Source organism: Pteropus alecto, unplaced genomic scaffold, assembly GCF_000325575.1.
Source record: "Pteropus alecto unplaced genomic scaffold, ASM32557v1 scaffold5, whole genome shotgun sequence".
Classification (NCBI taxonomy): Eukaryota; Metazoa; Chordata; class Mammalia; order Chiroptera; family Pteropodidae; genus Pteropus; species Pteropus alecto.
Window position 1 is genome coordinate 9,270,377 of NW_006441953.1, and position 26,019 is coordinate 9,296,395.

Below are 26,019 nucleotides of genomic sequence, written 5' to 3' on the forward strand. Positions count from 1 at the left end.
TAATTGCTTGTCTAATTCCATTGGTAGATAAAACCTCTCTCTGTATATCTTTTTTGTTTTTATTAAAAAAATGACTTTCTCTAAAACATTAATATGATAGTATTCCTCTTCCTTACACTGTTCTGTTACTTTTTCTCATAGCACTTATCACCTATGTAATTTACTTATTTATTCTGTATATTTTTTTGTTGTCTGATTTCTCCAACTAGAATGTAAGCTAGATGAAAATGAGGTTTTTCTCTGTTTTGTTCATACTTGGAGCACTTAGAACAGTACCTGACGTATTAGGAGGCTCTCAATGAGTATTTGTTGAGTGAGTTAATTTGAGTTTTATTGTAAAGGAAATAAAAAGGAAATATTCTTGAAGGAAGCATTTCTCATCTGATTCTCGCAACCATCTTTTGATTTAGGCAGGCCAGACATGATTATCATCCTCTTACATTTTTGAAACATAAAATGTCATCATAAACCTAGAACTTTTAGGTTGTGCAGCCTGTGAAATTTATTTCACAGTTTTTTTCACTTAAAAGATATATGTCTCTTTACCCTGAGTCATTTTCCTACCATTTTTTTCCCATAGAGAATTTCATATTATGTGTTTACATCTTTTGTTTTGACAAGTAAAACCAGCAGTCTCTGTCTTCTGTCCCAAACCTGCCATTCATGTGCTGCTACCGTAAGTTAAAAGTAACCTGAAACTTTGCTCCTTTCCCCCAGAAAATATTTTAAATTGTCTTCTCCAAATGTCTTATAAATAAATTCATATCCTATCTAGATTTCCTTGTTCCCAGTATGGCTAACATTGTGGGTGTATCATCCACACACAACATAATAGACATTTTTTAACCCTTTCCCACTTAATATTAATAGAGAAGTGTCAACTATTGGGCCCCAAATGGAAATGTAATTGTTTGAGTTTTTGCTACTGAAATTAGTACTCTTTTGGATCTACGCCAATTGTTACAGAGGCAGACCTGTGACCAAAGGGAAACAACATGTATTAGCCAACGTCTCTGCAAACAAGGCAGCAAAACTGTAAACTCCTATCCTGGTAGCTAATATTTTTAAATTTCTGAATTATGATACAGAATATTCCATAATGATGAAAGATCTTTAGAAACAATTGGCTATGTTTTATTTTTTTGACTATGTTTTTTAAAGGCATAATTTACACTCAATAAAATGGAAAGTGTTCACTGTCATGAATTTGACAATTGTGTGCACCTATGTAACTACCATCCCATATAAGGCATAGATTTTCGTCACTCTCAGTAAGCTTCCTCCTGCCTGTTCCTGTTGATTCTTCTCCCACTCTCAAGGCAACTTTACGACCTGCACCACCGTAGTTTAGTTTTGTGCCTTCTTATGCTTCATATAAATGGAATCATCACACAGGATCTATTTTTGGTCTGACTTTTTAAATCTTAGTGTAATGTTTTTGAGATTCATTTGTGTTATTAAGTACTTTTCTTTTTATTGGCTAAGTAGTTCACTGTATAAATACACCACACTTGCTCAGTCAGCCATTGGGCTGTTTCTAGTTTGGGGCTATTATAATTATGCTGCTATGAATATTCTTGTATAAATCTTTGTATGAACATATGTGTTTATTTTTCCAGGTAATTATCTAGCAGTGAAATAGTTTAGTATATTTAATTTTATAAGAAAGCACTAAATGTTTCTCCAAAATGATTGTACTAGCTATGTTTCTAGGGGCAAAATTTTCTTATTTGCCCTAGTTTACATTTAATATATTGAAGCAATAATTTCAAATTTTCATTGTCTGAAATAATCCATGCTTCTTCTAAAGTTCCCTGACAACTACTTAATAGAGGAATAACCTCAGTATTAGGAAAATATGACTTGACATAAAGTAGTTTCTGGAGCCCTCACTGTCTTCAAACAGTGAAGGTTTTATAATAAATTCTCATTTATTTTTGAAGGTCAACAGAGAATTGAGACTTCTGTTCTTGCAGTCATACCTTGAAAAATACTCCTAGCACAAAAAAATATAAAATGTACAATAAAACATATTAAAAATTTAAAAAATACATAGTTGAACCGATAAAAAAAAACTTCTAAAAGGGGGAAAATGACAAGAAATTACAAATCCAGACAGGTAAGCAACAGCAAACAAATTGGTCACTTTGAGAACATCTGCCAATTCCTGGTGGCCTAGAGTCTAAGTTTCATTGGGCCATATGTGAGGGACAGAAGTCAAAGCATAAGACAGGGAAGTTAAAAAGTGACTAAAAGGATTGTTCCAAGTTTTTGGCTACTGTAAATTCGGAAAGTTGCCATGAAAATTTATTTACAGGTATTTGTGTTAATATATATTTTTATCTTTCTTGTGTAAATTCTCAGGAGTAGAATTGTTGGGTCATATGGTAAGTATGTTTAACTTAAAGAAAATGAAAATCTATTTTCCAAAATGGTGGTACTATTTTACATTCCCACCAGCAATGTATGGAGTTATAGTTGATAGCAGCATTATTTCAAATAGCAAAAAATAGAAACAACCTAAATGTTCTCTGTCAGAAGAATGAAGAAATTGTGGTATAAGTCATTCGAATGAATATCATAAGTAATTAGCTACAACTATATGCAGCAACATGACTAAAACATATTAAGAAAAAAAAGGAAGTCATAGATGAATACATACAGTATATTCCATGTATATGTATACATTTCTAAAGTACGCTAAATGAAACAATGTTATTTAGAAATATAAACATTTTGGAAAGATTAAGGTAAAGCAAAGGGGTGATAAACACAAAATTTATGATAGTGCTTAATTAACCTCTGGGAAAGGAGTGGGCAGGGATGGGAAGGGATAATGTGCTTTAAAGATGTTGGTAATAGCCTATTTCTTAATCTGTGTGATAAATAAATGGTGTTTATTTTCATTATTCTTTAACTGGCACAATACATTTTACATATGCTTATATATGATATAAGTTTATAAAAGCTAAAAAAGAAAATAAAGATAGTTCATGTTTCTTTAGTCTTACTCATTGCTTTTCTTTCAAAAGAAAAAAATAATTGACTTGGGCATTGTCCTATGACAATGTATTTTCCTAATTTTGTTTAGTATTCTACATATAGAATACTTTACCCTGAGAGACTGCAGCCTTAGTACTGGAGTATTCTGAAATGCATTTCAGTCTGTAGGAGTGAGAGTTATATGTCTGACTCCCAGCAATATTAATGACAGTAGTTAACATCATAAATATTTGTTTATGGAGATGAGACTATAGCCCACCTGATAATAAAAATGATTGAGTAGAATTCATTTATTTCTTAAAATTGTACTAGGAAAGGATGTGTCTTTTATTTCTTTTCCAATTGAATTATTTAAAACTAAGGTTTAAAAATCATCATAAGATGACTTCATAGCCAAATATAAATATATACCATCAATTCTAGAGAGCCCAGTTAGTCACTTAGAGGGTAATACTGCAATATCGACAGTAAAAACTTCTCTATCTCCCTTCTAGGTCATATCATAGAAATATAAATTCAAAAAGTTGAAAATTTCATAAGATGAAAAATTCTAGTAAGAAAAATAAAAAGATGGTGAGAAATAAGTATTTCAAGTGTTTTAGTAATACAAAAATAGCTATAAATTATAGAGTTTCATCAGGTGGTACATTTCTATCTCCTTCCTGGGAGGAACATCATGATTGAAGACAATATTTTAAAAAATTAGTTACTATTTGATTACAACTTTATAGATATATTAAGACATTATAAAATTGTGTATTTGAGTAAAACACCACCCCCTCCTCCAAAAAACCTGTATAGCAATTCAAGTATAAAATGTGTTTGTAGCTGGAAATCCCATGTGAGTTATTACAGAAGCAATTTCAAATGTTGAGGGTAATGAGCCTTTAATTTATTAAATAATAAAAAATAATCATTAGTAATGAAACACTCATGGAATTATTATTGAAATATAAATTCCACAGGTAAAAAAAATGCTTTAATATCAATCAATAGCTTGATTTGCTGTTAAGTTTGAATCAAGATGTATAACTAGACGTTGTCATTCTAAAAAAAAGTAGTAATTCTTTTAATATGCTTCATATTATTTAGAAAATTAAAAAAATATATTTTGTCCTATATGATTACATTAGAAATGTCTAAAAAGGACATATAAAAGTGGAATTGAGCATGTCAAATATTTTTGGTATATATGCTGCTGAAGTGAGCACAGCATATCAATTATTTTATTATAGTAGCAAATGACTGTCAGACTGAGAATATCTGAAAGAGAAATTACCTATTGCTAAATAGGGCTTCCTGATTTTTATGTCATGAGCTTTAAGTATTTGTGTGAATTAAAATCATAGATAATCCTATCCCAAATGATGGATAAATTTTTAATTTGAAATATGGGTTTGCATTTTAGTTAATATAAATTTATATAAATTTCAAAAGTGTTTTCATATGTACTCTATATACCACTCGATGCTAACATAACCTCATGAGGTTAGCAGGATCAAGAATTATTATCTCTGTTTTGCTGACGAGAAAATGAGACTCACAGAGATTAATTGTCCAAGTGTATTGGCTAATGACAGAAAAAGCACTGGAGTCTTTATCTTTTGTTTCGAACTCAGTGTTCTTTCTATTATATCATCATCTCCATATTTGATATTTGTCTTCATACAAAAATAAAAATCATGTCTGTCACTCTGTTAAATTTTGTCTTGGGAGATTCAGGGAGGCTGAATAAGGGCTACCCTAAGATATTAGCTGCTAATCTCTAGAACCTGCAAATATGACCTTATAAGGAAAAAGAGTCTCAACGGATGTGATTAAGGATCTTTAGATGGAGCCGTTATCCTAAATTATTTAGTAGGCCCTAACTCCAATTGCAAGTGTCTTGGTAAGAGAGAGGTAGAGGGAAATTTGACACAGATAGAAGAGTAGAAGACAAGAGACACAGAGGAGAAAGTAATGTAACCATGGAGGCTGAGTCTGGAGTGATACAACCACAAGCTAAGGAATGCCAGCAACCACCAACAGTTGGAAGAGGGGCAAGGAACAGATTCTTCTCTAAGGTCTTCGAGGGAGCATGGCCTGTGGACTCCTAGACTTCATACCAGTAAAACTGGTGTTGAACTTCTGGCCTCCAGAACTGTGAGCGAATGAATTCCTCATTTTAAGTCACCAAGGTTGTAGTAACTTATTACAGCAGCCCTTAGAAACTAATACAGCTACCGTTCAAGTTTTCCATTTCCTGGTCAATTTCATGAAATTAATTTGAACCTCTATTTTAGAAAAGATGAATTCAGAAGAACCTAAAGTTTGTTCATTAAAACTTTCCCAGAAGAGACAATGGTTAAAATGCTAGAGTTTCCAAGCACTTCTGTACAAGGACTTCTGTTCCCTAGAAATTAATAGGGAATGTTGACAAATTTTAGAAAGAAATATTTAAATGGAGTATTGTTTAAGTCATGTAAAAACAAAGTCTTGTCATTAATTAGCTGAAATGTACTAAATATGCCTAAGAAAAACTGGGAGCTTATTGTGTATTTATCTGAATGCCTAAAACTCAAAATTTCGCAGTAAAGAAAGTTTTTTTCCCCCCTTTATAGGAAACGTGTTGGAGCTATCATGTCTGGAAGTGTGTTTACAACCTAATCTCACCTATCCACTCTCCTCCTTAAATTTTTCTCTCATGACTTTTCTGCAACCAGTAAGGGAAACTCAGACTCTGATGGGAATCTTTCTAAATCACTCCAGCTTTCAAAACTTCGCCAGGATTTGCCAAGACATCACAAGTGAATTTAAAATGTGCTCCTCATGTTTGGTCTGTGAGTCCAAAGGAAACATAGAATTGATTTCTCAGGAACAAACATCAAAAGGTAAATGCAAAGGGAAAGTGAGAATAAAATTTATTAAGGATAAATGACCTTATTCTTTTAAAAAAAGATATTAAAAATATATTGCAATTTTAAGTTCTGTAGCGTTGAAAGGCTCAGTGGGGTGGCTCTTGATGAGTGACTTACATACAAGGCTTTGGGATACTGTTCGTTCTTAGTTTACTTTGATATATTAAAAACAAAATATCTGTTCTTAAAATACATCAAAATTCCACTGTAATTCACATACATTTTATGATTAAAGGATTATTTAACATGCTTTCTTCAAAGGTATTGAATTTGAAGTGAATTTTTAAAAGTGAATTAAAAACTTCTAAATAAACTTGTAGGTTCTCATAGTAAAAGCACATTTTGATTCTCCAAGGAGTCATTGAACCCTTGATATATCTGGCATCTGTAACTATTTCCATCTAACGTTTATCCACTTTGAATGAATTGTCTTTTTACTTGTGTGACAATCCAATGAACCTCGATGACAAAGGCTTTGTTCACTCGTGTATTTCTATATCTTAGTATAATGTCTGACATTAGGCACTCAAAAATTTGTTTAATGAATGAATGAATAAATAAAAGAATAACTACATATTATCTGTAGTGCCTAACTTAATCTTGCATTTATTTTGAGATCAATATATACTGTTTAATTAAATCAAATATATCTGGATCATTGAGAGATTAAAAAATTCACTTATAGTTATAAAATGTACTGGTGGCCTCAAGCCTAAGCATCAAATTTATTGCTTATACCTTTTCAGTAAATTCTTATTCAAGTGGTGCAATAACTATTGTAGGATTTTGAGTCAAATTCACCAGAAAGCAAATTAGGGAAATATTCTTATGATAATAAAGAACTAGAAAGTGTTTCAAGGGTTGGTTGCTCACAGATGCTACTCTGCTTCCCTGAAAAGTGAAAACAGTGTATTGACAAGTTACCCCAACTGCTATGACAGTGTAACAAATCACCCCAAATTTAGTGGCTTAAAACAACAGCAATCATTTTATTATTGTTGTTTTGGGGGGTCGGGGATTCGAAACGAGCATAACTGAGCATTTCTGGCTTGGAGCATTTTATACTATTGGAACTAAACAGTGACGAGCTACAGCAGAGCGGGGCTGGGGCGGCTAAAGGCAGGTGGGCATTTCTTTCTCTGCAGTTTTTCTCTCAGAGCTTTTCTATGTGGTCTTTCTACTTGAGCTGGTTTGGGTTTCCTTACAACATGATGGCCTTAAGTTATTGAACTATTGCAAAGCTGTTCAAGACTCCAATATTATGTTCCAAGGAACTAGGAGGAAATTGCTTCACCTTTTCTGGCTCACCGTGTGGTGTCAACTTCTTCTGCATTCAACGAGTTACAAGCAAGTCACAAACACTTCCACCCAGATTCAAGGGGAAAGATATTAGACTCCACCTATTTATGGTGTCAGTGGCAAAATTTTAGGTTAACATGTGCGTTATGAGTTAAATTACATTAAAGTTCTAACGCCCAGTATCTCAGATGTGACATTGTTTGGACATAAGGTTGTTGCAGACGTAATTAGTTAAGACGAGGTCATTAAGATGGGCTGTAATCCCATATGACTGGTGTCCTCAGGAGAAGAGGAAATTTGGACACAAATATGCATGCAGGGAGAATGCCATGTAGAGATAAAGGCAGAGATCAGAGGATGCTTCTACAAGCCAAGAAACGCCAAAGATGGCCAGGGAAACCCTAGAAGTGAGGCACGAGGTCTGGAACAGGGCCCACCCTTGTAGCCTGCAGAAAGAAGCAACCTCACCAACACCTTAATCTCAAAAGTTTAGCCTCTAGTACTGCGAGGCAAATTTCTATTTTTTAAGCCACACAGTTTTATGGCAGTTTGTGATGGCAGCCTTAGCAAGCCAGTGTAATGTCGGACGCAAAATAGTGTTGTGACAATTTTGGAAAATAAAATCTATTCCACAAGTCACCAGGGAAATGTCTGTGTTTTCTTTGAGATGTTCTGATCCTATTTCAACCTGCTGTCACCTGGTTTCCACAATCTTAAAAAAATGTAAGCCCTTTAATCACTTGTTTCTACTTTTTTGTACAGGAAATAGGAGATTTATTTTTAAAATGTATGTGTTTTCTTACTAGGTATTACTATTTTGCTAATAACGTTTTCTTAATCTCTTTCCAGTTTTTATCATGCGAGGATCAATGGAAGTGATGGCAAATGATTTTCATTCACTTTGTCAATATTTTAACTTCACTGTAGCCCCTACAGTTGACCACCTGGAAGAATATAATGTTACTTGTAATATAAAAACCCACACTAGAAGGTCACCAATCATGGAGGAAGACCCAGCCAAGGAAAACTCTATAAACCATACTTGTAGAATTATGAAATATCCACATAATTGTATACACATTTCTTTGCACCTAGAAATGGATGTAAAAAGTAAGTTTTTAAGGAAATTAGGGGGAAAAGAAAAATTAAATAAGGGCTACTACATTAACTTCACTGAAAAGTCAAATAGTTGAAGAAATTTATTGATGAAATAGTATGGCTGGAAATGTCAGCTATTTATTTATTTGTTTATTTATTTATTTATTTATTTATTTTTATTTATTTTGCACCTGGTCTTCCTAGGTGGTCTCCCATCCAAGTACTAACCGTTTATTTATTTATTTATTTATTTATTTTTATTTATTTTAAAGTGTTCTTTTCATGGGGCTCAGCTGTACCTAGAGGCAAAAGAGGCATTTATGGGTTGTGATTTCAGGGGCATTAGAAAGACTCTCTGTCCCAGAATAACTTTGAACATGCCTACCAGTTATGCTTGAAGTAATACTATCACACTTGGGAATGAAAGGATGTGATTTATTTTTAAATGGAAATATCCATGTACAGTGTGGTGTTATTAAAATCTTATTTTTAATTGATTTCACACATCCTCTCAGAGATGAGAACCAGGCCTGGATTAAGATAGGTAGGATATAGATTAGGCACTTTGGGTCACTGGATAACTCTGGGGAAGGGAAAAAGCCAGAAAGACAAAACTTATACATATTTTAATTCTGTTTAAGGCTGATTAACTTCCTAGTCACCCTCTTTTAAATGATAACAGTTGATCCTTTCTACTAAGTAATTGCCCTCACTTCACCCATAAAACCTACTCTTGAAGAGCATTTTACGAGAGAAGCATTTCATGAGCGCCTGCTATATGCCTAGCAGTATGCAGGCACTGGGGACAAAGGGATGGATGAATATAAAATAATCAACCAAGTGCATTCAGTGCGACAGGTGCTATGGTAAGTAGTTTGCTGTGCTTTTTGATATTCCAGACATATGGCAGCATTTCAGACAGCTTTAGAATGCTTTTCTAAAGCTTTAATTTTTTTAGGCAACTCTTCAAAATCTTATATTTATTTTAAAGCAAATACAAATATATAATACGTATGCATCTTAAAGTAAAATATATGACTTCAAAGAAATTTTTCCTGTGAATTAATTTTCCCAGGGCCCTACAGCCTCTGCAATTAGCAGGTATTTCAAGGTGTGTGTATGTATGAGGGGCCTGGAAGAGGATGTGAGAAGGTCAGAACAGAGGGGGCAATTCCATCCTGTTCAGGAGTGAGTTGGAAGGTTTTTGAAAGGCTACATAGGGAAAGTGACTATGATGAAATCTGAAAGATAAAGAGGTTTGGATTATAGATACTAAGACACATTTATTTCAATGTACGTTTGTGTATCCATTTCCTTTTTATATTTTCTAAAACATGAAGGAAAATAAGCATTTTCATTATTATGATTTTAAGAGGATTTATTTATTTTAAATTTTTATAATATTGACTATACACCCTACGTTATCCTCTAAAGCCCTGTGACTGTTTTGTAGTTTTTAATATGTACTTCTTCATCCCTTTACCTTTTATACCCAGTTCCCCAACCTGCCTCCTCTCTAGCAATCACCAGTTTGTTCTCTGTATCTGATTGTTTTCGTTTAGTTTGTTCCTTAGATTCCACATATAAGTGAAATCATATGTTATTTATCTTTCTCTGTCTGACTTATTTCACTCAGCATAATACCCTCTAGGTCCATCCATGTCATTGCAAATGGTAAGATTTCATATTTTTAATAGCCGAGTAATATTCCATTGTATATATGTACCAAACTTCTTTATCCAATCGTCTGTTAATGGGCACTTAGGTTGCTTCCATGTCTTGGCTATTGTGAATAGTGCTGCCATGAACATAGGGGTACAGATATCTTTTTACAAACTAGTGTTTTGATTTTCTTTGGATAAATACCCAGAAGTGCAATTGCTAGGTTCAATTTTTAATTTTTCGAGAAAATTGTTTTCCAGAGTGGCTATACCAATTTGCAATCCCACAGAAGTGTACGAGGGTTCCCTTTTCTCCATGTCCTCATAAACATTTATTGTTTTTGATTTATTGATGACAGCCAATCTGACAGGTGTGAGGTGATATCTCATTGTGGTTTTAATTTGCATTTCTCTGATTATCAGTGACCTTGAGCATCTTTTCATATGCCTATTGGCCATCCATAAGTTCTCCTTGGAGAAATACCTAGTCAGGTCTTCTGCTCATTTTTTAATTTTTTTGTTGAGTTGTATGAGTTCTTTATAAATTCTGGTCAGAAGTAAAATAGGCAAATATCTACTCCCATTTGGTAGGTTGTCTTTTCTTTTTTGTTGATGATTTCCTTTGCTGTACAAACACTGTTTGAGGTAGTCAGGATTTACTTTTGTGTTAATGGAAAAATCCATAAATTCTAGTCAGAGTGAAATAATAGTTAATTTTTTGCATCCATAATTCAGAAAGATAATGGTGGTGTACAAATACATAATCTTGTAACCTAGAAAAACTATAACCATTTTGCCACGTGTAAGAGATTAAAAAATTACTATTTTATTCCAGCTAACTGCATGCTTTTATCTTCAGCGAGAAATGCAAGTTTGGCCGCTGAATAGCATGGAATGATATTGGCGTGTCTGAGTGCTACCATCCCAGTCAACTTTTACCTTTCTTCCATTGAGCCTCTTCTCTAAATAAATGTTGTCTACCTATTTATTGTACATCTGCTCATGGAGGGAGGTCCTGTGGGAAGGATACCCAGATCATAAGCTCCACAAGGGGAGTCATCCAAGAGTATAAACAAATTACATGTCTTACTAAATTGAGTTAGTACTGGCTGTATTTTGTGTGCAAGAGGATACAGAAGGTGGCTTAGAAAGTCAGACACTTGTGTCCTGGACATGACAAGGTCACTCTTTTTTAAGTCACTGATGCTTGGGTCAACTGGCCACTGTGTCTTTATGGGACCCAAGGAGACCGTGCTAAGCTATCGCTGCATGGTGACTGCCCTTCCCTTGTTGTCTCACTGTTTTTTGAATGAACATTTTTACCTGTATCCTTGTTAAATTTAGTCTAGGGTAACTATATGTCTCATTAAGGTATGTGCTTGATCTGATCATTGTCATGAGAGACCCTGATGAAAATGGGTCTAATTATTCATCTTCCCTGGCCTTTTATATGCCTCAGTCCAGCCCTTTCTCTGTGTCTGTCTTTCCCTTTCTTCTCCATCCTCCTTATGCTCAGTGTATCTTTGTTGATTTGAGACTATAATTTTTGGCTGCTTGGTCTAGGGCCAAAATTATTGATTAGAAATGGCTCTGATTCTGGTACTCTGCTATGTTGTGGTCTTAAACTTAGTGATAGAAATGATAGCGGCACTAACATGAACTTTGCCTGTTAAGTGAAATTAATCCTAGAATTTTGGAACTAAGTGGATCTCTGGAAGCCACCTGATAAAGTTTCCTCATTTAATACTCTCGTTTAATACATCAGGAAAGAATTTAGGAGAGCAAGTGACCCTGTAACAGTGATGCTATATATTCAGCTTTTTAGTTAAGGGCAGAATATGTAGTAGAAGCCAGCTACACCACCTCATAGCCTCTTATCTATTGCATCATATTATTGTATTTTTATAGTATTTTTTCTTTGCAGATTTCTTTTGTTCCATGAAGATCACTTGGTATGTTTTAGTAATATCAGTTTTTATATTTTTGCTCATCCTCACTATCCACAAAATACTCGAAGGCCATAGGCGAGTGCAGAAGTGGCAGAGTAAGTATTGAGAAATAAATATATCATTTGGGATAATCGATTTAGTTTCAAGGAACTCTTAATCTTATCTATAGATTCAATTTCTTTTTTTAGTTCAATTTACCATTTTCTGAGCACCTATTGTGTGTAAGCAGTGATTCTAGGAATATAAGCATAAGTAAGACACAGTGCCAACATTCAAGGAGCTTCATGTGTCTTTCTCCTATCCAGACAAGTGAGTAGGAGGGGAGAAAGAATGGGTGAACTGGAAGTAGTTGATGGACTGGAGGTTGAGCAGGGGCTATAGTGGAAGTGAAGGCAGAAGAGAGGTAGAAGAATGGGGAGTGGAGATGAAGAATTTTAGAGTTGGGGACCTTGATCGGATTGGCTGTTGGCAGTGAGTGTGAGTGGGAGCCAATCTTTAATAAGTGTGAGTGTGTCAGTAGATTTTTGGTTGGGCTGAGCTAAAATGTGTACTTAGAAATCAGGACAATAGAGATGATGATAAAATATTTAATAACTAATGCGATACCCACCTGTCAGGATGGGCCCTGATCGTTTACTACTGGTGTGGTCCTACTGGTAGACCCATGCATACATCGGCCCTGCTGGTGTGTACCCAGGAGTACACTGGCTGAGTATCAGGCCTGATGGAAAGTAGTTTGTGTCTTAAAGACAAGAGAAAATGTATCAAATCCTAGTACTACCGCTTACTAGTTACGTGACTTTGAGCAAGTCGCTCACTGTATCCGAGTGTTCCTTTTTACCTCTGTAAAACAAGGCTAATCACCATCACCACACAGTGTTGAGGTAAGGATTGAACTAAAGAGACTCTCCTTTATTGAGAATTACTATTCACTAGAAATTTACCCCAGTGTCTAGTGAATAGTAATTCTCAATAAAGGAGAGTAGTATTGTGCCGCTTGTGTCGTTTCCCAGGGCTCTTATGCTCTTTACCAGGTAAGGCTGTCTTAGTCGTTTCAATAGGCAAAACAAGGGGTTGCCTCTAGGTCTGAGCCATTAATTCTTTTGATTAAGTATTTATTGCAGAAATTTCTGAGAGAAGTTGCATATCAAGTATCGTCATTGATACCTTGGTATTTGAGACCCCAAAAGCATTTGGTTAATAATCATAATGTTGTATATTTATAGAATAACCATTGTCACAAGATTTTTACTAAATTCTCAAAGTATATAAACAAGATATGTGCTATTATTTTTATTTTATAGATTAAAAAACCCTGAGCTTCAGAGAAATTAAGTGTTATGTGTTTATTCCAGTTATATAACTAATAAAAAGATGCAAGGTCTTTCTAGTTTTGAAAATTATATTATTTTAAGTAAATGCATGTTATTTGCAAATAGTGCATAGTTTTGAGTTTCTTGATTCATTTTTCATATAATTACACATTAGGAAAGAGAGAGAGAGAAACCAGATGGAAAATGTCTAGAAAGAGATGAATAGTGGGGAGTGACACTAAGTTACTTATGAACATCAACCCAAATGACAGGCCTAGAGGCTTTCAAAGTCTTGCCTTACAAATCTAAGCATATAAAGTAATGAAAAATGTCACATCATTTAGGACATTTATTATTATTAAATATTAAATAACATTACATATTCTGTATATCATATCTATGTGTATAATCTAAATATAATATTCTGTACATAAGAGCCAGGTTTTTCATCAGAGGAGATGGTACAATGGAGAGACCACTGGTTTTAGAAAGAACCTGCATTTGTTAATGGAAAATAACTTCATATTTTGTTACTTCAGGCCCTGTTGTGAATGGCCCTTTTTCTTTGGTAATCCTTTGAACCAATATGGGGAGTACATATTAAGAATGTGCTTGTTTTTCATCTTAATATTTAATTTCTTTTCTTGGAATAGGTCATAAATACAAACCTTCATCTGTTCTCTTAAGAGGAAGTGATTCTGAGAAACTTCAAACGTTGAATGTGCGGGTTATTTCAGGTGAGCTCGGTGACATGCAAACGGAACACTGCTTAGGAAATTCCAAAGCTTCATCATTGCAGTATAAACTCGAGATCATAATATCTGAGCTCATTTAAATTAGCCTTGTATCTGGAAGAAAGGAGCTATGGGCAAATCATATCAGAGGACAGTTACGATCAAAACTACCCCCTTAAATAATGGAAAGTTTGCTTAATTGCCAAGGAGACATTCATGTGAGTAGGCAGAGGAGGAAAAGCAATAAGGAATAAGCCTCAGATTTATTTTTAAATGAGACAAGATACCATTATTCCTCAGAATTGCAAGAAGTAATTGCAGAGTGGGCACGGCTTTTGCTGGAGCCTTCACTTAGCAGAGGGTGTCATTGTGTAAAGAGAACTTCTAATAGCCCCAATTAAAAAGTCCCCTGTCCTCTCCCAAGAAATAGAAATGGAATAAGGGAATCTTAATTCAAGTAGCAAGGAGGCTGTTAGCACAGATGCTGTGGTTCCATCTCCTTCTTCTAATTGTGAAGCCTCCTTCTGAATTCAGGCTGTCAAATCATATGAAAAAGAAAGAGATGGAGAATATGACATGGGCAAAGGCTTATTCTTCATCAGGGAGAAATAATATTCTTGAGTCTTTGAAAACTACAGAATTATGTGTGATATTACTACAGCTGCTTATGCACAGCCAGAGAGCAGGCTATTTTGTACTTTGTGAGAAGTTATATATGGAAGCTTCATGTCTGGTGTGTAAACCATTTTCAAAAAAGAAAGGAAACTGAACAAACCCTGAGCCCTTCACTGCAGCTGTGTCCGTAGCCACATGGAGATTTGAAAGGCATTTCACTGTGGACTATTCTCCCCAGGCTTTTTTTTTTTTAGCTATTTCAATTAGCAGGTATTCAGCCCCCTAGCTTGAGGAAAACTTGGATTGGGTGCACTTAAAAGCTCCCTTAAAAAAAAACTAGAGTTTCTCCTCTCATCACTAGCAGTAAAGTTACTAACCTATGGGTAATAATAAGCATTAGCTAAATAGTCATTGGACACCAGCTAAAAGTGGGGAAAGTTGATGGAAATTCTGGGCGATCAATGACTATTTTGTTTGATTAATGAAATAAAAATAACAGGGTTGTTTCAAGCGGCAAAATTAATCTTTAAAGAGAGAAAACGGAGTTTCCCCTGGTCTTTCCTCTTCTCCAGTACACATGCCTGACATTCATACCCAGGAATGATTTAACCTGGCTCTGAGGGGCTTTTGGTTGTCTTAGGAATCCCAATCATTTCTCTTTTCAAGTCATAATTTTGAGCACTGAAGCCTTATCTGAGAAAAAGTCAATAGCTCCCCTGTCAACCCAGATAATCAGGAGAATCGCAAATTTAAAGTTCTAGCTAACCACCGGGCTAACCTCACACATCGTATTTATGAGCCTGTGATTTTCATCCCCCAGAGAAACCTGCCACAGCTGTCCTTTTCCCTTTCACAGCACTCACTAACCACCCCCCACCCCCAGCTTTATTACCTGGTATATAATATTAATGTTTAGAGCAGGCCAAGGGGGTGGGGGAGGTGGCCTTTTTTTAAAAACCAAGAGTCTTTTTTGAGGCTTAGCCTCTTAAAGGGGGAAAGAAGCAGCTTCTTTCTTGTTATTTATATTTCTTTAACCTAAAAGTGATTTTTTCCCCCATCCCAATATAAGTTTTTCTTTCTGAGAGAGAAATGGAAAGGAAATAATATCTCCCCCGAGTGCCGTTTTTTTAGGCCTCTCTTTGTAATGATGGGTTATAGGCAGCAGTTGAGAATGCAGGAAAAAATGTGCCAGCATGGTTCTCTGGAGAAGCAGTAACACGACTGAAAAAAATGTCTTTCAAAGAGAGCAGTGACTGTAGCCACATTCAGCAGAACAGCTTGCTGCCGGCTCTGACTGTACATGCCAGAACGTCTCTCCAGTCGTTCATGTATTACAAAGTAAGTATTGTCACTCACGTACACACAGAGACATGGATAGACTCACACCCTCAAAAAGACTAGAGAGAAATAAAGGGAGATGATCAAGACCCTGGCACTGCACAGGGCCTGGCATGTACTGAGGGCACAGGAAACACTGATGGAATAAATGAATCTCATTGCTGTAGGAGATGTCAGGCAGAATCAAATCTCAAGCTTTTATAAGTTTAATATTTTCTTCCTTGCTTTGAGAAGCGCGGTGGCTTTTGTTGCCTGTCTTGCCATTCATCTACTTTACATTTTATTCATTCGACTATTATCTGCACACAGGCGATGATTCTGTCTTACTCACCTTTGGAATCTTGTCCCAGCATAATATCTGGCACGTAGTTCATGCACGATAAAAGCTTATTAAGTCACACAAACCCTGAGGGGAAATGAGTATAGAGTAGAAAGAGCAGATGAGCAAGAAATGAATCTTGGGGTCTGGGAAAGGTGAAGCAAACAAAGAGACAAAGGGTGATCAGAGAGAATATAATTCTATTTCCTTAAAGAACATATAACACATTTCATAGAATTGCTAAGGATATTGAAGAATAATGAAAAACGCTGAGCATCTTGAAGAAGAGATTTTGAGAATTATACAAAAGTAACTTTGAAACATACCCTTAGAAAAAGTGCTTAATGAATTTGCCACGCTGGGAGACCAAGGCCAGGGGCAGAAGCAGTAAATGAGGACCTGAATCACTGGATGCAAACAATAGAAACCAATGTGGCTGACTTGGCAGAAAGAAAATTTATTGGAAAACCAAAAGGGAACCCGTGGAAGCAGCAGGAAGGTTAGGGAATCTGAGCTTGGAAAATAAATAGTTAAGAGAGGCCAGGCAACTAAAAATACAGCCAAAGATTTACCACAAGGTTGGTTTGGTGAGAATGCCTTCGCTGATGTCACCACCACTGGACGCTGCCCCTGGGCTGCCACAGCTACCCTTAGACCACGTTGCTGTTTTGCATCGATGCCCAGGATGGCAAGTCCCAAGGGAGAGTATCTGACTAACTGAGTGCAGGCCACAGATTTGTACTCTGGGTGCCAGGAAGCAGTAGAGTGGAAATATCTGCCCTTCTGGCTTCCTGAATACTTGAAAATACTCCTGAGATGTCCATATGCTGGAGAGTCAATAAACAAATCTCTGTAATACCAGGTTTCTGGGATTAGGGCTTCCACATGTTCTCACTGCATGGGTCCATTAAAGGTATCATTTCATCTCTCACCTCTATGTCCATTAAAACTACTGAAATTTTTTAAACTTGAAATTTTTCACCTTCAAATATTCAACCAAAATCTACTGATCAGTAACTCAACAGCAGTTATGTCAAGCCTGGATGACACAGTGGCATGTACTACAGAATAGTCCCTGCCTTCACAGAGCTGATATCACAGTTAAAGAGCTTCTACCCCCAGTCGCCTTGGGAGAAGGGAAACTAATTAAACTATAAAAACTCATTAAGTAACTTCCATATGCACAGTACTTTCACACACATCATTTTATTTCATAGAAACCTCACTTTTTTCCTGATGAGGAAACTAAAGCTCCGAGAGTTTAAATAATGGACCCACAGGTCCATTCTGATCCCTAGCAGAGTCAGAGCTCAAACTCATTCTGTCCAGCGAATGCACTTTCTAGCATATCGATGGCAATGGTGAACAGGGGAGCTTACCTCTGCTGGTTCAAGCCACAGATCAAAACTCTTTATGCTCCTTTAACATCTAATACTGGAAAGAGAAATGAGACATTTTCTCTATAAGGCTGTAGAAGCTTCTGTGAGACAATGTGAGTCATCTGCAAAGTAACATTTCAGCTGATGCTGTTAATGTGGGTGAGTTCGTAGCGACTATGAAGCAAAGAAAAATGGAATTTTATTGTGAAAGAGAATTTCTGCATGTCAAAAGTGGATGACCCAGTAATATGTATTACCCCAAAATAAAACTAGTGGCAGTGTAAAATTGTAATCTGCGACATGTTTATGGCCAGTATAATGAAGACTAAGTGGGTTTCAATTTCCTGCAAAAGAGAAGATAAATTACTGGTGCCAGATGGATAGCAACCAAGCAAGATAACATGAAAATTTAATTTTTACTTTCTGACTATAATATTTATGACTTAAAATACAGATTTGAGTTCATAAAACTTATAGCCATCTGCTTGGTTACAGAATAGGTCAAAATGCAGAGGGTGACTCTGTATGAAGGAAGAAATTCGTAAGTGTGAAGAATCTATAGGCAGAATAGGGTGATTTATTCTATTCATTCATTGAATGCCTTTATGTGATGGCCATTTACTTCAGGTCTGAAATAATTGATGACACAACATATGCAGATAAACATTTTCTCTGTATTTGCACAGACTCTCCCTGCCTGAACCATCCTGCCTCCTGTGCCACCTCTCGAAAACCTCCCCTCCTCTCACCTTGCCTTTGTCTGCTAAACTCCAACCCTGCCTTCTGATCTTGGTCTAACTAACACCTCCACAGGGAACTTATATTGGACCTCCCAGAAGAGGTCGACTTCCCTCAGTGCATATCCTCAGAGCCCCACAAATCTCTCTTTGGGGCAATTATTACTATTGCTATTTAATACTTTTATTATTATTTGATTGATATGTCTCCCAGGTAGCTCATTGAGGTAGGGATACTCTGATTATACTCATCACTATATTCCCAGATCATAGCATCAAGCGTATAAGAGCATTTAGTAAGTGCCCAGTAACTATTTATCAACTAAGCATGACTCTACAACGACTATGTTGAAAGAATGACTGCCACAGTCTACAAAGATCTTTTAAATATGTTCCCCCCCAAATCATAACTCTTGATAATGCAAAATAAGAAAAGCAAAATTCCTTTCCTTTAAAAGGAAATTAAAGAAATTCCTTAATATTCATTCCTTGGAGTATTAAAAATATCTGCAGTGTGAATAAACTGGAAACTAAGTCAATGGCTCAGAATATTGACAACTGTCTTTTGAAGGAGGGTGTTTTTCACTTTAGCTGTTAAATCTAGATAATTTTGCAGTCATTTATTTTTCCATCTTCATTTGATTTTTACATTGGTCAGATTGGGAGCAGAGGAGTAGTTTGGGGATCACTGTTAACAATAACAGATGGAGCTTTGAATATAGTAGGGAGTTGGCACCTTGAATAATGGAAATCTATTTTAAGCTACCACAATTGGCTCTATTATCCCTAAAAGGCTTCTAGCTATCTTGGGCTTGTATAAAAGTGCCAATATTTTTATGTGATAAAGATGTTAGAATGATGTATAGCAATACTGAATTTCTGCATTGCTACGACAATACGAAGAAATCATTACAAATGGAAGGTCTTTGAAGCCAGATTAGAGAATTAAATAAGAATCACCAAATCATCTGAAATTTTCTACATCTATCTTACACTGTAATCTGTGAAGATGAACTTGAATTTCTTCCTTTTTTGGAGAAGCTCTTATGAAAAAAAAACAAGTACTTTGTAGGTAAGTTTAGACACTTCTTGCCATTGTTTCCATAAAGAGTCATAGCTGAATCTTCCAAAGCAGGGGTCCCCAACCCCTGGGGCCACGAACCGGTACCAGTCTGTGGCCTGTTGGGAACCAACATCAGGAAGTGAGCAGTGGGCAAGCGAGCGAAGTCTCATCTGTATTTGCAGCCGCTCCTCAGCGCTAGCATCATCGCCTCAGCGCCACCTCAGATCATTAGGCATTAAATAATCATAGAAGCACCGGTTCTCTGGTGCCAAATTGGTTGGGGACCACTTTCTTTTTCTTTTTCTCCCAAAAGTATGAAGGAGAAGAAGGATGCACTGAGGTCATCACCTCCAAGGTTAGCTATCCATAGCCTTCCCCTGCTGAGCACAGATGTGGGTCCAACTAAATTCTGAGCATACTCCTTGAGTGGGCTTAAAATATGCTGGTAAAAACATCCTGTTTTGTACTTAATAGTGCTTTCTATTTTTCACAGTATATCAAAATACACCTTTATTACCTCATTTTACCCTTACCTTGATTTTCTTCCTTTTAGCCTCAAGGCACCCACTAGCTTTGCTGAAGTCATAAGGAAATGATCTCAGTAGTTCAGGTGTCATTACCCACTGCTGAACTTTTATACGGCACATGTGGGGTGAGGACAGGAAGCTGCCATCTGGGGCTGCCTGGATGCTGTTGCCCACAAGGCCACACATGTGCCTCACGTAGGTGAATTTACCTGGCCTAATGTTTTCTTTCAGGCCTGTGGGTTCAGCTTCCTGCAATGGCAGCACACCAAGAATGATCCATTGCATAATCCAGCTCACACCAACAGGTTTATATAACCAGAAGACTAATGTATTAATTCACAAAGAGTAATGCAGTTGAGAGAAATATGGACCAAAAAACTTTGACAGCAAACACATGTGGTTCTCTCTCCTTAGCTAGAACCACAGCAGGATGTCAGATCATAGCCAAGTATTGTTTGTTAGATCTTAAAATGGATTCTTCTGCTAACTTGAGAGGTTTTTCTTCAATAACTTGAGAGGCCTTCCTCCCCATTTTAGGAGTAGCTTGATAGGCTCATTTAACATTTAATAGGCTTTGGCCTGGGGATTATTTATGAAGATGACTTTTCATGTTTCCACTCCGATTATGGGTTGGTTTTATTGATTAACGCTCAGAGGTCACTTATTTTTCTTCCCCCAAATTCCTAGATGGCACCCCAGTTAACTTGTAGTGCTTCTTCCCACACCCTTTTGTTAAGAAAAATGATGCACAAAGAAATTAAATGACATTCTTTCAGTCATTCAACACGTATTTACCGAGTACCTATTAGGTGTCATGCTCCAAGGTGGGTTCTAGGAATTATAACTGTGCATAAAATATAATCTCTGTACACAAAAAGGAGGATAAATAATCAATTACAGCAAAATTGGATACATTCACTATTGGGGAAGTAGAAGTCACAGAGGGTCCTATATAATATGGACACCTAACACTGGTTACTACTTCTTGTTTTGTTTCGTTTTTAGCTGTTTGGGCTTTCCAATGTAATAACCAAGTAAAATTTAGTTGAACAAATAGTTTTGGAGATAAGAGTATAAAAAATTGATGGAGTAAATTCCCTTAGCAGCCAAGAGAGCCTAGTAGGATGAGGACACTTTAGACGTGTCTTTCCTGCAGGAGATGTATCTCGTCTTTGACATGAAAACTACCAGGAACAAAGTGAAGACAACACCTTGCAAGTTTCTGTTACTCTGTGGGAATCAAAAATTACTTTGGAAGAATAAATTGAAGTTAGATGCCAGATGTTATAGGTATAAAGCACTTTTGAAAAGTGTTAGAAATCTTTTAAAAAAATTATCAGAGGGCAACCTGGACATTGTCACGGGCAGTGTGGTAGGGGCTTTATTCGAGAACATAAGGCATGGAGTTTTATTTTTAATCAAAGTTTCTGCTGCTGTTCACTAGATTCAGCCAGGTCAAAACTCCAACTGGGGTTCTTTTTAATTTTTTTGGCTCTTCTGAGGTTCCTAAAAATGTCAAAGAAATGTTTGGTTCAGAGATTTGACAAATTCATGAAAAGACTTCTGTGAAGTTTTAAAACATTTCTGATTGTTCTACTGTTTTAACTAGTGTTAGCGAATTAATATAATTCGAAAGAAACTCTATTTCCCAGTGTAGAACAAAAAAAATTCTACCTGTTTTAACTATTCTGAAGAAGATATTAAAATATCATATATTTTACCTTTTTGCTTTTTTATAAATTTTCCAGAGGTTTTACTATTAGCATATAAGTTACATGACTTTGGATACTAGGAAAAACAGAAGATAATACCCCACTAGAGAGTTACTTTGGAGTAGCCATCATTTTGACAGATAATAGCTTTCTACAGTAAATTATGGTTATACCATACTATAAAACATCAGCAAACTGAATGAATAAGCAAATGGTGAGCAGTTTGGCTTTCTAACCAAAATAGCTCTGTTAATTTTCTTTAATAATTATTTAGTTTAATGAATAAGCTCTTTAGATATTTTAACCTAATTGTCTAAGCAATCATTTGCATGGTAAGTTCATTCTGAATCTTTAATGTGTATCAGAATCAACTTGGATGTCTGTAAACAGAATATCAAAGTTACAAATGTATAAGCCCTTTGAGCCAACAATTCTATTTCTAGGAATTTGTCCTATAGATTTATTCACCTGGGAAAGAAATGACATATATGCAATGTTTATTGCTAGTGTGTTTGCAATGTCAAAAGATTAGACACAATCTAAATAGGAGACTGTTTAAAGAAATGATAATACATCCATACTATGGAATACTAGGAAGTTATAAAAAAAAATGAGGAATTGCTTATGTGGAAAGATCTCTAAGACATATCTTTAAGCATATATGTGTATAGTATGCTACCATAGTATGTAAAGAATGACAAAGATAACATATACATATGTATAAAGGTATAAAACTATCTGTCTGTATGTCTATCTATTTATCTATCTATCTATCTATCTATCCATCCATCATCTATCAATAAACAAAAAACCAATAACCTAGGTTGCCTATGGCAAAGGAAGAGGAGAAGGAATGGAAATATGTGATGCGGTGGGAAGTGATTGTCTGGGATATGGGGTAAGAGGGAGACGTTTCGCTGAATATCCATTCATAGTGTAAAAATTTTTAATCATGTGAATGTATTCTGTATTCAAAAAATTAAATCCAAAAAATAAGTTATCCTCATTACATTTTTTTCTAATTAAAAGAATAAAATTCCAAGAGAAAATTTAACAGTATTTCTATTTTGGTAACCCATATCAGTGTTTAATCATCTTTATGGACAAGAAGCATTGTATTCCTGATTACACTTAAATCTTCATTTTGATTTCTCTCCTTAAGGAGCAACTACCCAAATTTATCTTTAAATTATAGGTCACCTCATTTCCATCCCTGTTCAGGGCTTTGTATAGAAAGTAAAGACATTTATAAAGCAAACCCCACAAGTTTTAATATAAAAACTATAAAAGCAAGACTCCAGACTCCATGGAATAAAAGAGATACCATTATACCATGGACAAGAAGTTTCAGCTCTGCCCTTGAAGTCAGCTAAAGATAATATAGGAAGAATTTGATAAAGTCACATAGTCATAGTAAAGAAAGACAGATTAGAATTCCTCTAATTTATAACTTTGCATCTCGATAAAATTGTCTCTGGAATTGACATTCTTCTTAGGGACACATTTCAACAATATGTGATAGAAGGAAAGGGTTGAAGTCAGTTTCCAAACTAAAATGTCTGTCTTGTTACATGACATTGTATTTAAAATTTTTTTCCTCTACTTTGTTCCTTCTTAACTATGCTTCAGGCCTTGTGCCTAGGAAGTGGTAGAAAGGAGGAATGCAAGGAAAGAAATAGAGTTGGAAGAAATGGGTTAAAGTTATCAGAGTTGTAGGTAGGAAATTTAGTGAGTGGTGGAAATGCCCAAATCCTTTCTAGATGGAAGGCATATTTCGCTCACTACATTAGAAAATGTTGTATCTGCTTTTGCATACTGCTATAGACTATAGACTAAAACAGTTCTCCTTCTTAAATAGCAGAGACCACGCAGAGGCTGCCCTTGACTCAAGTCAAGAAAGTGCTTTCTCCAATACCAGAACTAGAAGTTCCTGCCACAGTGCATCAGCACGATCAGTATACACGGTAAGTAATGATTTGGCTTTATCGATGATTCGACTTTGTTGCAAACATGACGAGATCCAAGAAGATAAAGTAGATCTCAAACTACATTTCTATGTTGGTGTAGGAGACAGAAAGTGCCGAACTTGCAAAATCAGCTCATATGAATTAGACGACATGAAATAAAATTACTTTTTCCTCCAAGGTGTAGAAAAGACCAGTAAACTCAACTTTTAGTCTGTTAAAAACACGTGCCCCTGGAATGTCACCTCGTTCCTTGGTACTGTTTCCTGAGGTTGTCATAATTCTAGCAGGTCAATTGTTGTTTCAGTTGAAGAATGAGAGAAGAGAGAATGTAAATTTATAAAGCAGAACTACCTATTATCCTCAATTACTGGAATTAAAATCTTCTCTAAATTTAACATCTGAGAGTCTAGATTAATACATATTAATTTCCATGTATCTGAATCAGAAGTGTCTTTGAAAACTTTTTTACTCATTCAATAAATATTTAACAAGTAGCTATTATGTTAAAGGCACTATTGATAGCCATTATAGGGGGTATAAAAATTGTAACAGGGAAGAGAAGGGACACTAGTATTTATTAGTATCCTTTCGTGTTTGGTGGTGATAGATCATTTACTCTTCATAATACTTGGGCAGTTATCACTCACAGCATGAACCAAGCCAGGATGTGGGAAAAACAAAAAGGAGAGTGTAGAGCCCTAGGACTAGTAACAATGGGGCACTGCTACTGTCTCTGACTAAAGGGGCAGGGAACCCAGAGAGACAGAGACAGAGGCAGACACATGCACACACACATGTACACAGACACACACACACAATATGCATGGAGGGATGCCTGACAAGAACTGTGACGTTTGGTCAAGGGACACAACAGCCTGTGGTTGCCCTGAAGACAGAAAATAAATATCCCAACTTGTTGTTCTCCATTTACACAGTGTGCTAGTACTTCCCAGTGGCCAATCCCAACCAGAGCCAGAGGACACTGAAACCCAACTGAGGCACTTCATATAGATTGGCCTCTCAGGGTACCAAGCAGGGTGGGAAAAGGTGGAGAGCAGATCAGGAGAGGCAACTGAAGGGATCCAGAGTAAGTGGCTTAGTATGTTAAACTTGAGACTAAGGATATGTTTGTGCTTAGCACTAGAGAGAAGCTGATCTTAGTACTTGGCTCTTAGTGCAATCAGGGTCTGCAGATGGCTCAGAAATTCCTAAGTAAGCTATAATGTAATCACACAATTGTTTTAATGAAATATTACTGGATTTCTGTCTGATACTTCTCATTCTGGTCCTCACTCTGGGATGCCCAACTTTGCATATAAAGAGCTCCCTTTTGTTCATTCGCCAAATGCTTTTTGAACACCTACTGTGTGCCAAGAATTCTGCTACTCATTGGCGAAAATAACATATAGTCAGAGGAGGAATCGGATTAGGTAAACCTTAATTCCAATAGAGTGTCAAGTAACATGATAGATGTATTCACAGGGGACTTGGGGAGCATAATAGAAAGACCCCCTCATTTAGATGATATGTTGCCCAGCATTTAACAGATGTTCAATACATATTTTCTGAGTGAATGATTAAGTCCCAACTTCTATTAGAATCATGGAATTCTATAATCAAAAGAAACTTGCATGAACACTTACACTTTCATTTTATATAAGTGGAGAATAACCCAAACATACTGTAGTGGCAGAGGCTGGAGAAGATTCTAGGTTATCTGGGTCCCAAGCTGAGAAGTTTATTACCACTAATAACACTGTCTTCTTGGATATAATGGAGCCTCCACTGCTTAACACAGGGCTGGAAAGAGGACTTAATCAGTATCTTTAGGAAGTTTTTGGTGTTCTTATAAGATACCATTTTGATAAATGGTTTTTAAATTGTTTTCCATGAATTCTTTTCCAGTAATACTTAACAAAACTTTTGTGCGATTAATATTTGTTGGTTTTTTTTTCTTTAATCTTCAGAATATCCTTCTAAACAATTCGTCTGGACAATTTGGACCAAACTCTTTTTGAAGAATACTCATAATTTTATTTGGGGAATGAGTTAACTGGTAAATATATGAGACCAGTTGAGAATACATGGTAGGAAAATGAGAGGTTTTTTTTCAGGAAGCCATTATGAGTCACAGAAACAAGCTGATGAAACCTGTGGAAATAGCAAGAGAATGTCTCCTTGTTTATCCATCACTATACAGCTTACAGTGGCCTCAAGATTTTGGTTTTGAAAATCAAAAACAGGGTCAAAGATGAAAATCTCATTGCAGATTCTGATTTGGTGGGTTTTCCTATGCAAATAGATTCTTTCTCTTTGGCAAGTTACTTCAGAGGGCTTGAGTTGTTTGTTTATATATTTGTATGGATATATAAATCTCTTGCCTCCTTTTGGCACTGAGGATATTTAAA

At 35.9% G+C, this 26,019-nt stretch overlaps 1 protein-coding gene across 1 annotated transcript in view; it reads left to right on the plus strand.

Moving 5' to 3' along the window:
• The window catches only part of TMEM156 (transmembrane protein 156), a 29,785-nt gene extending 4,089 nt beyond the window's left edge, over positions 1-25,696 (plus strand). The window contains exons 2-7 of the mRNA XM_006918928.2: positions 5,604-5,873; positions 8,049-8,309; positions 11,883-12,002; positions 13,874-13,957; positions 23,503-23,608; positions 25,579-25,696. Of these exons, the coding sequence (XP_006918990.1) occupies positions 5,604-5,873; positions 8,049-8,309; positions 11,883-12,002; positions 13,874-13,957; positions 23,503-23,608; positions 25,579-25,591 (854 nt within the window). The 3' untranslated portion in view covers positions 25,592-25,696. The remainder of the gene's footprint in view (positions 1-5,603; positions 5,874-8,048; positions 8,310-11,882; positions 12,003-13,873; positions 13,958-23,502; positions 23,609-25,578) is intronic.
• Positions 25,697-26,019: the final 323 nt, after the last annotated feature.